The 18,636-nt window shown below is 21.8% G+C and overlaps 1 protein-coding gene across 7 annotated transcripts in view; it reads left to right on the top strand.

The window, feature by feature from the left end:
* Window positions 1–18,636, top strand: part of LOC122509537 (tyrosine-protein phosphatase 99A) — a 745,329-nt gene that overhangs the window by 679,503 nt on the left and 47,190 nt on the right. For all 7 annotated transcript variants that reach the window (XM_043623697.1, XM_043623696.1, XM_043623694.1 and 4 more), the window contains one exon: window positions 13,023–13,219. In XM_043623697.1, coding sequence (XP_043479632.1) covers window positions 13,023–13,219 — 197 coding nt within the window. The remainder of the gene's footprint in view (window positions 1–13,022; window positions 13,220–18,636) is intronic.

The raw sequence follows: 18,636 nt of genomic DNA, 5'->3' as shown, positions 1-18,636 counted from the left end.
TACGCAGAACTCAGCAATTTAAGGTGGCCTTAATAAGCGTGAGTTTTATCGTTTTTACTAGCACTAAATCTGTGTTAACGCATTATTACCTTGCGTTCCTGTTTATGACTTTGGCTCCAGTTTTATTATCCCTACTTACGTCATTGTTCTAGCGATATATTAATAGAGTATCAGTTTTCTTTTCTTTTTTCATTTCCTTCCCCTTTTTTACAATAAACGCTATTTTATAAAAAGAAGAAGAAGAAGAAGAAAAAAAGTGTAAAAAAAAACATTATCAGTCTTCTCATTTTGCTTGTAAGCACGTTTTCTGCGTACAACAGAAATTGCAAAATTCCAAAAGATCTTACAAAAATGGTTTAATAGAAATATTAGGGTTTTGGAAAAATATTTATTAATTTATTTTAATTGTTTTATCACTGAATTAATGTTTTTTCTTCTTTAGTTTAAATCACAAAATTCACTATATTAATCATCGTATTCTTTCATTAATTCTGTCCGCAGTTTGAAGTTAGTTTTTGTGTATGATTTTGTTTTTTTTTTTCTTTAAAAAATATTGTTTGAAAAATCGAAAATATGCAGGTTCATGATTAATAATAAAATAATATTAGAAATTAGAAAATTTAAAAAAAAATTTATAATTAATAAATGAAAAATATACCCATTTTGTTTATTATATGCTTTTTTCTGTAACAAATTTCGTTTGACTGATCAAAATTATGCAAATTTTTCTCCCTCTTATTTATACAAAATAGAAAATTATTAAAAAATTATGATTAAGAAATAGGAAAGAAATACCCATTTTATGCATAATTTTTATTTCTCAATAACAATATTGTTCACAAACTCATACTTTTATTTTAGAAAAAAAACATTACATATTCCCGTTTCTTAATATTTTTGTAGAAAATTTTCAATTTTCATAAGGAAATAATGTATATCATTTCTATTTCTTAATTACAATTGCTTTAATAAAATTTAAAGTTTTTTTTAAAATAAAGGAAAAAAATGTTTATAAATTCTATATGTTTCAATTGCTTTAAATTCAAAACAAAATAGAAAATGTTTGAATTTTTAAAAAATAAAGGAAAAAATTTTACTCAAAAAAATGTTCTGTTACATTTTTTTTACGAATTATTACAATTTTTCATAGGAATTAAAGTTTCCAAAAATTTTTATTTCTTAATTTTTTATAATAATTAAAAATGATCGAGAGATAAAATAATTATTTTATGTTATAAAAAAATTGTTACCTACTGTAACTTCTTCAAAATTATTTTCATATTCAATTATTATCTAAAATTCAAAAATTTTTTTTTTTTTTTCAAAAATTCAAAATTTTTTAATCAATTTTTATTAGAAAATTCTAATAAATTCAATTATTTAAATACAAAAGTAAATTATTTATTGAATAATTGAATGTTTCTTAAAATTTAATTCTTATAAAGAATGTTATTAACAAATTTTTAAATAATTGAATTCTTTTGACGAATTTTAATAAAATTTTTTAGAATAGTTACATTTTTCAAGGAATTTGATTAATTTGATTATTTCTAAAAAATAATTGAATGTTTGCGTACAATTTTATTAAAATTGTTTTTAAAAATTGTTTTTAAATAATTAAATTCTTTGGGGTAATTTTATTAAAATAGTAGATATTGAATATCATTGAAATGAAGAAAATTTTTGAAAATAATTGAATTTTGAAAAAAGAACTTTATTATTTATAAAGATAATTGGAATTTTGACGAGATTTTTTTTATTTTTTGAATAATTGAATGTTTCTTAAAATTTAATTCTGATAAAGAATTTTATTAACAAATTTTTAAATAATTGAATTCTTTTGACGAATTTTAATAACATTTTTTAGAATAGTTACATTTTTCAAGGAATTTGTTTTAAATTGTATTAAAAATTTAAAAATAATTGAAATTCTGCTATAAGTTTTATTAGTTCTGAAAATAATTGATTTATTGAAAAGAAACTTATAAAAAATTTGTAAATTTTTGAATTGCTGTGAAATTTTTATTATTTATGAAAATAATTATTTGTTTGCGTACAATTTTATTAAAATTGTTTTTAAATAATTAAATTCTTTTGGGTAATTTTATTTAAAATAGTAGATATTGAAAATCATTGAAGTAACGAAATTTTTTGAAAATAATTAATTGGGATTTTGTCGAGATTTTTTTTTCAATTATGAACATCATTGAATTTTGTGATAAGAATTTTATTACTTTTGAAACCAATTGAATTTCTGCAATCATTTGTCACTTCTTTAAAATAATGTTTTTAACTAAACTTCTTCTATGAATACATTATTTTTAATAATTAATTAAATGTGTATTGACAAATTTAAGTAATTTTAGAAGATTTTGAATTATTAAAATTTTTCAAAAAAATAAAAAAAAAAAAATTTTTTAAATTTTATAAAGTTTCAAATTGTAACCTTATGAAGTTCATTTATATGAAAATTGTAAAAGCAACTCTTTCAAAATTCAATTAATTTTGAAATATTTAAGTAAAATTATTCATTAAATAATTTATAAGTCATTATTTTATTATAGTTGTTCAAGATTTAAGTTATTTAAAAAGAAATTATTTTCAGAAATTGAAAAAATTGAAGATTTTGTATTATAATTTGTAGTAATTTTATAGTTTATGAGTCAAACAAAAAAATTCACAAAAATTTTCTTATGAATTCTAAAAATTTAATTTTTTTCTGTACTTTTAATAAAGAAATCCCTTATTTTTCCCTGAATTCCCTGTCAGAATATATGATTGTTATAATTATAACAATATCAAAACTATATTCCAATTCATTTGATTTAAGATATTAAAGACAAAAGTCTCTATTCTCATTTGATTATTCCATGTAATTATTTTATTTTTCATTTATTTTTCACAGTCAATCACATGACTTAAGTAAACAAGGTTTCAATTCATATTTTATTTTTATGAAAATAAATTTTATTAAAAATTTTTACGTTCCATTATTTTTAAAATTGTTAATTTTATTTAAAAAAAGTGAATAAGAAGTTAGCCGCGCGCGAATTGTTGCTAGTTATTAAATTTAAATTGTAATTTAAATTGTTTCGAAAAATTACAAACTGCAGTCAATTTCATGATAATAATAATTATTAGTATAATTTTTTTCTCCATTCTTGTTATTATTATTAGCCCAGTGGAAAATCTTGTAAGTAGTTAAGTTTTAGTGAAATTGACCGTTAACGATATTAGTGATAGTAATATTGGGCCAAGATAGTTAAATAGTTTAATAGTTACATGCTCGTTTTGAGAAAAGCCAAGTTTTGAGTAATTAAATGCCCCATGTTGCTTGTTTTGATGGGAAAGTGGGATGAGTGGTCTCTAATAGCATAAAATAGGAATAATGCCTGACGAATCCGTTAGTCCCACGATGCGGTCCGAATTTATATGTATAAGCATTAAAGTTAGGGGTAGTTTTGGATGAAAACCACGCCTTGATGTTCTCCCTCACCTACAATTTAATGTCCTCGAATTATTTCCACGGCAATTACTCATTCAGTCTCTCGTATTACGAGAGTTGAGAAACTTCTCTTCCAACCATTGGAGGGAGGAGTTTCACAAGTACCTAATCATTTCGAACACCTTTCCATCTATCAGAAAATTAGTATTTTTGACCTCTCCCACCCCCTCCCCTCACGTTCATCTAGTTTTTAAAAAAAATTATTTCATTGTTTATTTGTAAATATATTTTTATTACGCATGCTTATAATTTCTTCTATTTTAATTTTTCAATAATTACTTGAATGTATTTTTCATTATAAATCACTATTTGCAAACTAAACCAAAAAAAAAATGTTTAACTTAATTATTTTAGAATGCAAACAAATTTTTATTTTATGTAATATTAATATTATAATTTAAATTAATTGTATACGAAATATTGTACACAATAATTTTTAAAAAATGATAATAATAGTAATAATTATTAATAATAATAATACATTGAAAAAAAATTTATTTGTTTTTCAAATAATCAATAACTTGTCTATGTTCAAATAAATATTTACTTGAGTTAAAAATTTTTTAATTAAATCAATTAAATGGTATTTGAAACAATAATTTTAATATTTGAAGCAAATACCATATAATTGACTAAAATAATAATGATTTGTTTCAAGTAAATATTAAATTGATAATCGTCGAGGAATCGATTATTTGAATCAAATAAATTTTTTTTTTAGGATTTATAATGAACATAATAAATGTAGCATTTAATTGTATCGGGGAAATAAAAATTTATTGATGAATTACCAATTTTGGGGTCAATACAGAACAAAGATTGGACAAATATAAATTTAAAAAGTGAAGGAAATGTAATATTAAAATGAAACGGAAATCCTTTAGACAAAATGATTAAATAGTAAAGCACTAACTCGTGATGAAATAAAGATTAAATTAAAGAAACATATTGAGTGAATGAAAATGTCAAATGAAAATTTAAATAGAAAAATTTATTTTTGCAAAAATTTGTAATAAATATTACAAATTATTATTTGATAAAAGAAAAACTCTAATTCTCTTTCGGTTATTTTAAATTTGAAGGAAATAATTTACAGTTTCGTAAATTATATTTTAATTGATAATAAATAATAAATTGGTAGTTTTAAAAATAATAATAATAATAATAATAATAATAATAATAATAGTTTGAAAATTAATAAATAATAGTTTAAAAGTAAATAAATAAACAATATTTTTAAAGTAAATATCTAAAGAATATTTTGAAAATAAATAAGTTTACAATAAATTAACAATAAGTAAATATAGTTTAAAAAAATTCGTAAAGAAGAAGAAAAATAATAAAAAATAGTAACTATTGCAAAAGGAGAAAATAAAAATGGTAGTATAATATTTGCAACAATTAAAAATCGTAAAAATTTCATTTTAATAAATTAAATTTTTCACTTTAGTTTGAAAAAGAAATTTTGCTAAAACTGTTCGTACAAATTTGCTCAACATAATTTATCTTTACACATTGTAAATTGTTGCAAAAAAGAAAGTACCTATTTACCTTATTTAAAATTCAATTGTCATAATTGAAGAACGTTTTACTTGTTTGAAATAGTTCTCTCCTTCAAATTGAACGGAAATTTTTTTTTCTTCAGCTGTAAAAAAATTATTTCTACATAAAATGACAAATTTTTTACCCATTCTATCGATTTTTGTCGTTCTATTTCAAGAATAATTTTTCATGTCTTAAAATCTTGTAAAAAATTTAAGTCTTTTTAGAAAATCTCTACAAAATTTTTATAAAATCTTTACAAAATCATTTAAAAGAAAATTTTTATAGAAAGAAAAAATCTTTTCACTGAAAATTATTCAACAATAGTTTTGAAATTAAATTTACAAACTTGAAAGTGTTGAATCTAATACCTAAAGCAAAGTTTGAATGAACATGTAATTAAATTAAAATTTCACTAAACTTGTTGTTCAATTTAATTAAAAGTTAAACTGTAATTAGAATCGAAATTTCTAATTAGAGATATTGAAAAACTATAAAGAACAATAATTTAAATGCTTTTCATTCGATTTTTTAACACCAAATTTTCTAATAATTAGAAATTAAATTTTACAACGTGGAAAATTTTTTATTTCAATCAAATAAAATTTATTTACATTAAAATAAAAGTAATAAAATTTTTATTTCAGTAAAATAGAGTTTATTTGGTTCAAATAACATTTTTTTTATTGCAGTAAAATTTATTTAGTTTATATAAAAGTTTTTTGAACGAAATAAAATTTATTTGGTTCATATATAAAATATTTCTAAACGAAATAAAATTTATTTGGGTGAAATGAGATGTTTTTTAACGAAAAAAAATTTATTTGTACAATACTTTTGTATTAAGTAAAATTTACTTTGTTCAAATAAACAATTTTTGAACGAAATAAAATTATTTTTTATTGATATGAATTTTTTTTTAATCAATAAAATTTAGTTTTGAATAAATAAAATTTATTTTTAAATCAAATAAAATCTTTTTGAACTAAGAAAAATTTATTTAAACCTAAGAGAATTTATCTCCTTCGAATAAAATTTTACGAAACAAATAAAATATGTTCGAATCAAATAAAATTTTTCGAAACAAATAAAATATGTTCGAATTAAATAAAATTTATCTGCAACAAATAAAAATTGATTCGAACAAAATAAAATTTACTTGAATCGAATGAAATAATTCAGTAAACTCTGAGAAAAATAAATAATTTTTTTTCCTACCTAATAAAAATGATTGAAATATTTTTGAAATTTCCATATAATTTTGTGAACTCGACTGAAAGTGAGCAGAGTAATATTGAAAAATGACACCACGTAAAATACTCATGAAATTATATACCTCTAAACCATTTATTTATTTTGTTAAATATATTTGAAAAATTGTTTCTCGGCACAAGGAAGAGGGTTAGATGTTTCGCGATATGGATAATACCACTATCCAAGAGAATAAAAAAAAAAATAAAATCTACCATTGTCCTCTGTAATTTCCTACAGCTCAGGGCAAAAGCAGGCCGATGAATGTGATAAAGAAAAAACTACGTGACCAAGGATACAAATACACAGATGAAATGACAGGATAGTAGAATAAAAAGAAAGAAATAACTAACGACAAAAAATACATTACCTGTAGAGATATTTCTGAAAAAGAAAGGGTTAAAAAAAATAGAAAATAGTAAAATGGTATATATGCATATATATATATATATATATATATACAATATACTGTCAAGTTGTACTTTCACGAAAAATATCGCGAAATACTTATCAAGTTCACTATTTCCCACGACACGTTATCCTGCTTCGTGACCATTGGTCATTTCCTGCTTAGGCTTATCATTGACCAGCACTTTTTATCCGTGAACAGGACACGAGCGAACGATATGCGGATTTCACCTCTAAACTGTGTCACTTTATACGAATTTGCATTCTCTGATAAAAAAAAAGAAAAAAAAAAACAGAAAAGATTAACCCATTTGCAAAATTACGTAACATTATATAATTATGCGGGAAAAAAAAAGAATGTCTAATTTATCCCCGACCTTTAGGTAAAAAATTTTTCTCTCCCTGCTTGAAGAAAAATTTTCTTTCAAACATTCTTTAAAAATTTATTGTTGCAAAATAAAATTAATTTAATGTTTCGAAATTATAATTATAGTTTGATTAAAATCCTATTATAATTACAGTAAAATTATAATAAAATTATAATATTTTAATTATAATAAAATAATAATATTTTAATTATAGTTTCTGTTCATTTTTGTTTAATTATACATACCTACTACTTAATTTATAACAATTTAAATTAGTCTGACTATAAATCACTATTACTATTAAATTTACAAGAATTTTATATGTCTAACTAAAAATTATTATTACTGCTAAATTTACAAGAAATTTAATTGTCTGACTAAAATAGACTATTACTACTAAATTTTCAAGAATTTTAGACGTCGATCTAAAAAAATTTTTCACTACTAAATTATAAGAATTTCAAATAATTCATTAGAATAGATTTTAGAAGAGGAATTCTCCTCTCAAAACAAGAATAATTTTTTTTCGGTGTACTAAATATTAAAAAATTTTAAATGTCTGACTAAAATTGACTATTACTACTGAATTACAAGAAATGTAACTGTCTGACCAAAATCGCATATTACTACTAAATTTATAAGAATTTCAACTAGTCTGACTAAAGGCCACTAGTACTACTGAATTTACAAGAATTTTAAGTGCCTGACTAAAAATTATTATACTACTGAATTCAGAAGAAATCTAACTGTCTGACGAAAATCGATTATTACTACTGATTTAATAAGAATATTTTTTCTATAAGGAAACAATTTATATTGTCTGACTAAATCCAGAAATACTTCTAAATTTAGAAGAATTTTAATTGTCTGACTGAATCGATTAATTCTACTTAATTTAGAAATATTAAAATTGTCTGACTAAAAACGACTATTACTACTGAATTACAAGAAATGTAACTGTCTGACTAAAATCGATTATTATTATTACAGGAAATTTATAAACATTAACAAAATTTTTCTTTATTTTTACTAAATGTACAAAAATTTTACTGTTTGACTAAAAAATATTATTACTACAAGTTTAATTGTCTGACTAAAATAAACCAATTACTACTGAATTTACAAGAATTTAAAACGTTGATCTAAAAATTACTTTTATTGCTAAATTACAAGAATTTAAAATAGTTTAAAATGTCTGACTTAATCAATTGTTACTACTGAATAACAAGAAATTGAACTGTCTGACTAAAATCGATTATTACTACTGAATTTACAAGCATTTAAATTGTCCACCACCGATTTTATAATAATTTTAAATGTCTGACGAAAAACTACTTTTTCTTCGTTGTTTTATTTTTTATTTTTTATTTTTTTCGACTTGTTTTTCCAATAATTATTTTTATTCATAAAAAACTTTAAATTGTTTGGACATTTTCTAGAAATTTAAAATTTGCAAAATATTTAATCCCCCCCAAAAAATGTTTTTAAATGTTGTGTTGTTTTATTGGAAAATTTGAATATTATATTTCATGAACATTTTCTCTTTTGTTCGTCAAATAGTTTTGAAATATTGCTGAGGGAATTGAATAATGAAAATTTTTTAGAGACTTTTCAGCAGCAAAATGAACTGAAAATAATAAAAATCCTATAAAAAATTAAGCAAGTTTAAAAAATAAAAAAAATAAAATAAAAAACAGAAAATTTAATAAAAAAGTTTTTTTTTGTCTTTTAAGGAAAAAAATGTAAAAAATATTGCAAATAAATAAAAAATAAATAAAATTATAAATAATACAAAGGCAAGAAAAAATAAAGCAGAATTTGCAAAAAATAAAAAGAAAATACTGAAATTAGGAATATTTTATATGAAAAAAAAAATTGTTTGAGCTTTCAAGGAAAGAGAATTTAACTAAGCAAATGAATCGAAACAAGATAAACAAGAACTAGGAAAATAAAAATAAATATACTATAAATAAAATACTGAAATTGAAGTTGTTATTTTCAATTAATTTCTAAATACTTTTCAAACAATTTTCGATTTATTCGCATTTTCTTTGCTTTCACAAGAAAAAAAAGTGAGTGTATGTGAGAATAAAAGTAGAGATGGATATCGAATAACATTGTTACATTTCTTGGAATAACGTTTTAAATTATGAATACAATGTTATTACATTGTTGCCAACGTAGCAAAGGAATGAAAATGAAACTATATTGTCCAAAAGGACAATTAAGAAGAGTAATTGAAAAAGAGTATAAAAAAGTGCATTTTTCTATGATTTCCCTGCTGGAATTTAATTTTCCTGCCCTGAAAGAAATAGAGAGATAGAATTCAATAGATGTCTTTTATACCGTTCTCTTTTCTCTCTCTTTCTCTCTTTTTTTCTTTCTCTCTTTTTTTTTGCAGGGAATGTTCAGTTTTCATTATTGGGACTTGAAGCCAAAAAACATTGTGAGAGAGAGAGAGAGAAACCTAATAGTCAATAACTAGGGAATCGACTATAGCACCCTCTTGATTGCTGTCATGCTTCTCCGCACATCCGGTCACATTTCTCGTTTCGTCTCATTCGATATTGTATATATTTACAAGTAACTCCACAAATGACTGTGTATATGTATATTATATGTGTACACACATAGAAGTAAATGTGTGTATGCAGAATGTGTGAGAGTGTACTTTGGTATATCGATAGCTCAGATTACTTTACCAAAGGAAATGCAAACATTAACGGCATACACACTCAACTTAACGGATATTGTTTAGCTATGCTTGTATATGTAATATTTAATATGAGTTTCAAATAATTCAAAAATTATTCAAATTAGACAAATTTTTTTTTATTTTATTTTTTACAAATGAAAAATAGAGTTAAATTTTTAATTTCTCAGAATTTAAAGTGTCTGATTAAAATCGAGTATTAATACTGAATTTATAGGAATTTAAACTTGTCTGACTAAGAGCCACTATTACTACTGAATTTATAAGAATTTAAACTTGTCTGAATAAAAGCCACTATTACTACTGAATTTATAGGAATTTAAATTTGTCTGACTAAAAGCAACTATTACTACTGAATTCATAAGAATTTAAACTTGTCTGACTAAAAACCACTATTACTACTGCATTTATAAGAATTTAAACTTGTCTGACTAAAAACCACTATTACTACTGCATTTATAAGAATTTAAACTCGTCTGACTAAGAGCCACTATTACTACTGCATTTATAAGAATTTAAACTTGTCTGACTAAAAACCACTATTACTACTGAATTTATAAGAATATAAATTTGTCTGACTAAAAACCACTATTACTACTGCATTTATAAGAATTTAAACTTGTCTGACTAAGAGCCACTATTACTACTGAATTTATAAGAATTTAAACTTGTCTTACTAAAAACCACTATTACTACTGAATTTATAGGAATTTAAATTTGTCTGACTAAAAGCAACTATTACTACTGCATTTATAAGAATTTAAACTTGTCTAACTAAAAACCACTATTACTACTGAATTTATAAGAATTTAAACTTGTCTGACTAAAAACCACTATTACTACTGAATTTATAAGAATTTAAACTTGTCTGACTAAAAACCACTATTACTACCTACTGAATTTATAAGAATTTTGTATCTCTGACTACAAATTATTACTACTACCGAATTTATAAAAAGCTAGTGTCACTGTTCTTGTTAAATTACACTTAAATTAATCTATACTTTAAAGTTTTTATTTTTAATTACAATTAATTAGATTAAATCAATAAAATTTAAATATTATTGTTATTAATATGGAAGTTTTTAAAGCAAAAATTTTTTTTTTGTAAATATTACAATGTAAAACAAACATTAACTTAATTTTTATAATTCTTAATTTTAAAAAACATTTATTAGTTCAAATTTTCAAATTTTTTTTTTTGTTACGCATTTGACAAAGTCTTTTTTACCAGAAATAAAAATAATAAAATAAAGTTTCTTATTCACTTATGCAGACAAGTGAAATAAATGAATAATAAAATAAAAAATGCAAAAATTTACTTCTAGGGATTTTAATTTTTTTTAATTAAACAATTTTCGAACAATAGTAGAAAAAAAGCGACCCTAAAATAAAAATACATTTTTTCTATGGGAGAAAAATCACTAAATTTTCTATTTTTAAAATAATGTTTATAAACAATTATAATTTAACATTTTTAATGAAATTCATTTTTCAATCAATTTTTATTAGAAAATTTTTCTAGAATTCAATTAATTGAATACAAAAATAAACAATTTATTAAATAATTGAATATTTCTTAAAATTGAATGTTTATAGGTAAAGAATTTTATCAAAATTTTCAAAAATAATTAAATTCTTTTGGGGAAATTAAAAAAAATTCTAAGAATAAATACAATTTTCTATCATTTTATTCAAATTTGTATAAAAAATAATTGAAATTCTGCGATAATTTTTGTTATTTATGAAAATAATTGAATTCTTGCAACGAATTTTATTAAAATTTTTTTTAAATAATTGAATCCCTGTGAAGAATTTTATTTGTGGAAATAATTAAATTGCGGAAAAAAATATTATAATTTATGAAAATAATTAATTTTTTGTGAAGAATTTTATTAAAATTTTTTTAAATAATTGAATTTCTCAGAATTTTTTTTAAAACTTTTTGAAAATAATTAAATTGTATCGAGAAATCTTATTGAAAAATTTTGAACGATGAAGCAACTTAACATATTAAGAGATTAAACTGTCTGACTTAAACAGACTATTACTACTGAATTTAGAAGACATTTAAATGTCTGACTAAATAGACTGTCACTACTGAATTACAAGAAATTTAAATGTCTGACTAAAATTGATTATTACTACTGATTTTAATAAGAATACTTTTTCTTTAAGAAAACAATTTATATTGTCTGACTAAATCCAGAAATACTACTAAATTTAGAAGAATTTAAATTGTCTGACTGAATCGATTAATACTACTAAATTTAGAAGATTTTTAATTGTCTGACTAAAATTGACTATTACTACTGAATTAACAAAAAATTTATCTGCCTGACTAGAAACTAGTTTTTTCACTGAATTACAAGAATTAAAAATGTTTTACTAAATTAATATTTACTACTTAATTATAAAAAATATATTGAACTAATATTAGAATTTTCTGGTTTAATCAATATGAAATAATACAAAATTAAAGAATTCAAATTGTCTGCATTAATTCGACTATTACTTTTAAATGTTAAAAATTATTTTTGAATGAAAAATGGTATTAAAATTTTTAAAAAAATAATTGCTCTTTTTCATATGTAATTTTTGTTGCATACTAAATTGAGATAAAATTACGGGAAAAGAGAAAAGTAGCTTTTTTAAAAAATGGAAAATATTAATTCAGAAAAAAATGAATTTTTTATATGGGTAAAATAGAATATTTCTTGAAATTATTAATTCAACCGCGTTTCATTGTTAAAATACTCCATTTAACCGTTGTGTGTTTAATTCATTGAAACAATTTACAATAATGACGTGACACTTTTATGATAAATTAGCAGAAAATGTAAAACATTCACAAAGTTTTCCTCCAACTGTGAAGTCTAATATATAATCTCCATGTGTGACATGTAATTTATTCACAGCAATTATATATTTACTTTTAATAAACTCTGCATTTACTTTACAAGTTAAAATTGTGTTTTCCATTGTTTATGTACATGCAAAAGAAAATACGGCGAAAATTACAATTTGCTATTTTAGTAAAAACCTTACAATTTCTTTACTTTTTTTAAATGTATGATTTTATTGTTTTAATATATAAAAAAAATCACAAATTTGTTTTTTTGAGTAAAAAAGAAAAATTTTCTTTTTTGACTGAAGAAATAAATATTTGTTCTCTGACTAGAAAATAAAAATTTGCTTTTCTTTAATAAAAAAATTTATTGATATTATTTTACAGTTCCTGAAGGAAAACCTACAATTACCTTGGCCCATAATACATCAGCCTCGTCGATATTTATCGCGTGGAAACCACCAAATCACGATACGATCCATGGTGAATTTCTCGGATACAGAATTTCTTATCGGCCACGAAGCAACAAAGGCTACGAAGATATAGAGGAGAAGGAGATTTACATCCGTGATCCCACCATTGAGGTAAGATGGAATATCCAAGAGATTTTTCTTTCTCCTCTTTTTTTTTTTGTCTATATTGCGAGAAACTTTTCAACCCTTTTTTTTCCTGATACTCGAAAAAAGGAAAATAACAAGTGGACAAAATATAGGACAAAAAGTATAATCTCTCCTCGAGGATTTAAATTCCATTCAGAATTCAGAGAAATAAAACTATTGTCTGACTGTTATTGACTACTGGAAATGAACTTACGGAAATTATTATTCTGAATATAACTATTTTACACAACTGAAAATTTTCATAATATAATTAGTAATAAATTATTTTTCGCGACAAAACATTTAGTCAGACTGTAATTAAATCGTTTGTCTGACTATATGTATGGGTTTTTTCACTTATTACGTTTTCTTAATTTTCTAACGTTATGTCTGACTAAAACAGCTTTTACTACTTTCAATAAGAAACTGACCTTGATACAGTAAATCGTGAGGTATTAAAAAGTGTTGCAGATTAAATTAACACCAAAAAAGATTAAAATAATCAATTTTGGTGTTATTTTTTACAATTAATGAAATTTTAGTTTATTAAATTTTTTTATAACTATAAAACATGAAGATATCGATAACTCCGAGTCTTCGACTCGGAGTCATCGATTTCTTCATATTTATTAATAATTAAAGATGACCAAATAATAAAATCATTATTTTATATTTTAAGAATATTATACTTCTTTAAAATTATTTTCATTATTTCAATTCTATTATTATTTTCAAAAAATTTTAACTACAATTTTACTTTATATCTATTATTTTTAATAATTTTCGAAAAAGTTCTTTGGCAATTTTCAAATCTATTTGTTTACAATATTCAATTTCACGAAATTTCAATTATTCCTAAATTCTTTAATTAAATGCATATTAGAAAATAAAAACTTCAAATAATATAAAAGAAAATTCAATTAAACTTTTTCAAAAAAATTAATTTCAAAATTCAATTATTTCTAAAAATTCACGCTACATTGCTTTTAATATTCAATTATAATCTAAAATTTTAACTGAAATTCATTTTTATAAAATGAAAATCAATTTTTATTAGAAAATTCTACAAGAATTTAATTATTTAAGTGCAAAAGTAAATAATTTATTGAATAATTAAATATTTCTTAAAATTCAATTCTCATAAAGAATGTTAGTAACAAATTTTTAAATAATTGAATTCTTTTTGTCGACTTTTATTAAAATTTGCATGAACATAATTACTTTTTCCAAGGAATTCAATTATAATTGTATGGAAATTTATTGAAACGCTGCGATAAGTTTTATGAGAATTTTCAAATTCATTCGTTTACAATTCAAATTTACAAAATTTCAATTATTCGGAAATTCTGCAATTAAATATATACATATTGAAAAATAAAAACTTGAAATAATTTCAATAAAAATCCTATTAAACTTTTAAAAAGAATTAATTCTACAGAATTTTTTGTCAAAAATTAAGAATTTCAATGATTTTAGTTTGAAACTTTTTCAAAATTTAATTATTTCTAAAAATCCACGTTATAATGCTTTTAATATTTAATTATAATCTAAAATTTTAATTGAAATTCATTTTTAAAACCATTTTTATTACTAAATTCTACGAGAATTCAATTATTTAAATACAAAAATAAATAATTTATTAATTTCATGTTTCCTGAAATTAAATTCTCATAGAAAAATGTTCTCAACAAATTTTTTAAATCATTAAATTCTTTGGACGAATTTAATAAAATTTTTAAGAATAATTACATTTTTCGAGGAATTCGATTAAAATTGCATTAAAAATAATTGAAATGCTCCAATGAGTTTTATTATTTATGAAAATAATTGAATTCCTAAAAGAATTTTATTATTTATAAAAATAATTGAATCCCTGTAAAAATGTTATTATTTATGAAAATAATTGAATTATTGCGAAGAAATTTATAAAAAAAATTTGTAATTAATTGAATTCCTGTAAAAAATTTTATTATTTATGAAAATAATTGAATGTTTGCGTAGAATTTTATTCAAATTTTTTTTAATAATGGAATTCTTTTGGAAAATTTTATTGAAATAGTAGATATTGAAAATCATTGAATTTTAGAAAACTTTTGAAAATAATTGAAATTTTGACAAGAATTTGATTGAAATTTTGTAAAATAATTGAATATCAGAGAATAATTTTATTATTTATAAAGAAAATTTAAATTTTGATGAGAAGTTTTTTAAATTTTTGAACACAATTGAATTTAGTAACTATGTTACTAAGTTTGTAACTAAGTTAGTAACTAACTTACTAACTATTACTATTCTCCCTGGAGAAGCTAAATTCGTTGAATTTTTACAAATCGTTGACTTTGGTGTTTTATTTAAAGTAAAATTTCATTCATACTTAAAAATAACACCAAAATATATTATTTTAATCTTTTCTGGTGTTAATTTAATCCTAGAAGGATTAAACTGTTGCAGATTATTTTAATCAGTTCTGGTGTTATTTTAACACTTCACGTTTTACTGTGCGATTTTTATCAATGTGTCTGACTAGTACAACATTTTTCTACTTCTAAGAATACAGAGTTCTACAGAAAGTTTTTTCGTTTAGTCTGACTAAAAGTTCCCATTACTACTAAAATCACTGAAAAATATTGATTTTCGAATAGAAAAAAGTATTAGGTAATTTAAAATTCAAAAAAAGCAATACGAGACTGTTATTTATAACATATAAAAGAGAAAAAAAATACTAAGTCTAAAAATCTGATTGGAAAGGGTTAGATCAGTGTCCTTTTGTGACCGACATAGTAAGTAGTTGTGTTCTACCAACACAAATTAGGGACCCTGTCACCTACTTTCCAAAGCTTCGTCCCTCCAGGGCTTCCAAGGCATCCAACTATCCCAGATAATCCTTCTCTATTCTCTCTGCCTCCAACTTGATCCCCCTAGAGCTTATAGAAAATCTTAACGTGACCACCAAAAGTATCAGGCTTATAGGAGTCTCTTTATAATTTCCAGATAGCTTTTTTTTTTTTTTTGCTCTCGAGAAATAAAATTATCCTCAAGATTACTTCAATCTAAACTTGTGCACTGTCATTTATAAACCCATAAGCTTTTTACATTCTTTTTTCCCTGAAAAATTAAAATATTCCCCAACATTAATATAATTAAATTTCTAAAAATAATATGGAAACATTATTTTGATAATTAATACACAAGTAATAATCAAATAAAATACATCACTAATTGAATTAACTTAATAATCGTTTTTCACGAACATCAATATTTGTTGCAATCATTAGTTTAATTAATTAATAATTCATTTTCTCACTTATTCAAATTTCAATTAATATAATATTATTCTTTTATCACGTAAATAGGGAATTTCGAATTCAATATTCCACTTCAAAGTTTGTAGAACGAAAGGGAGATAAAATATTTTACAATAATTTAATTTAATTTAAATATTTACTAATAATTAGTTTTAATGAATTGATTTTGATGTAATGTATAGTAATTGTCTAATTAATTATGAAAAAGAAGTGATTTTTTAAGACGAGGATTAAAATTATTGGAAAAACAATTTCAACCTCAATTATACTTCCTGTAGAAAGTTGAGAATCTGATTAAACTTATAAATCATTTTATGTGAATAATAAATCAATGTATTTCCGTTATTGCCGATAACAATTAAGTCTGTTTAAATATTGTAACTACTACAACATTTATATATTGAAGAACTTTAAGTATTTGACTACAAATAAGTATTGCTACTGAATTTTCGGTAAATTTATCTGTCTGACAGAAATCTAGTGTATCTACTGAGTTTATAAGTAACTTAACTATCTGGACAAAATCTACTATTACTACTAAATTCAGAATTTAAATTGTCTGATAAAAACGACTATATTACTACTGAATTACAAAAATATTTAATTGTTTGACTAAAATCGACCATTACTACTGAATTTCTAATTATTTAAATTTTAAAATGTCTGACTAAATCGAGTAATACTACTGAACCTACAAGAATTTAAAATGTCTGAATAAATCGACTATTATCATTTTTACGATAATTTTCAACGTCTGACTAAAAAGTAATAGTTTCTCTACTAAATTACAGGAGTTTAAAATTATTTACCAAATTGAGTTTTACTATTAATTAAAAAAGTAAGGAACTAAGAAAAGTATAAAACTAATCAGAAATTCATGCTTCCACTAAAAAATTGTACAAAGTACTAAATTAAAAAAATCAAATATATGACTAAAATCGACTATTACTTTTGAATTTATAATTATTTAAAATGTCTGACTAAATCGAGTACCTATTACCACTGAACTTTCAAGAATTAAAAATGTCTGACTAAAACGACTACTATATCACTGATTTTACAATAATTTCAAATGTCTTTATTGAATTACAAAAATTTAATACATTCGACTAAATTGACTTTTACCTTTTAATTACAAATTTATAGATATAATTACAAGATTCTGGTACCACTTTAAAGTTATACAAAATTAAATTGTACATGCTTTACTAAAAATTAATTTTACTACTAAATTTATAGAATAAATTAAATTGTCTGACAAAAATCGATTTTCCCTATATTGAATTCCAAAAATATTATATGTTTGGATTACATTCCATTGTACTAATTAATTATACAAGAAATTTATATAACTAATTAAGAGTTTCTGCTACCAGTATGAAAATTATACAAAATTAAAGAATTTAGATTATCGGAATTAATTCGACTATTACTGATGAACGTAAAAAAAAAATTGTACTTGTTTTTCTAAAAGTTATTTTTACTACTGAATTTATAGAACAAATTCATTTTAATTAAATCGAAAATTACCGAATATTATCGAATTTGGAATAATTTAAAAAACTTGACTGTAAAAAATCATTTTTTTTTAAATCTAAAAAAGCTGTGTGCGTCAAAAAATCAAAATTATTGAAAATACAATTATTACATTCGATTATTATAAACTCCCATATATGTAAAGTTGGTAGTCTCATTAAAATTATAATCTATTTTACATGAATAATAAATAAATGTATTTCTATTACTGTCGATAACAACAATCATAAATTTGTTTAAATTTTGTAACAATTAAATCTCATTTTAATGAATAAAAATATTTATTAATATTCTATTAGTCTTAAATAAATTCCAATGAAACAGATATACTGATTGCATTAAATTTTATAATTTGCAAAATTGTGAATCTATACCTATTTATAATCAACTTTTAAGTTTAAATGAAACATACAATTTTCAAACATATTTTTCATTTAAACCAAAACAGAATATATGTTTAAATTAAATATCATTCAAAACAAATTTCAAATATAATTCAAACAAATAATTCTCTTTGAATCAAAGCACTAGATATTTTCAATATATATATTGGGATTAGGT

This window comes from Leptopilina heterotoma, unplaced genomic scaffold (genome assembly GCF_015476425.1).
Source record: "Leptopilina heterotoma isolate Lh14 unplaced genomic scaffold, ASM1547642v1 Lhet_60, whole genome shotgun sequence".
NCBI lineage: Eukaryota > Metazoa > Arthropoda > Insecta > Hymenoptera > Figitidae > Leptopilina > Leptopilina heterotoma.
This window is presented reverse-complemented; position numbering and strand designations above follow the sequence as displayed.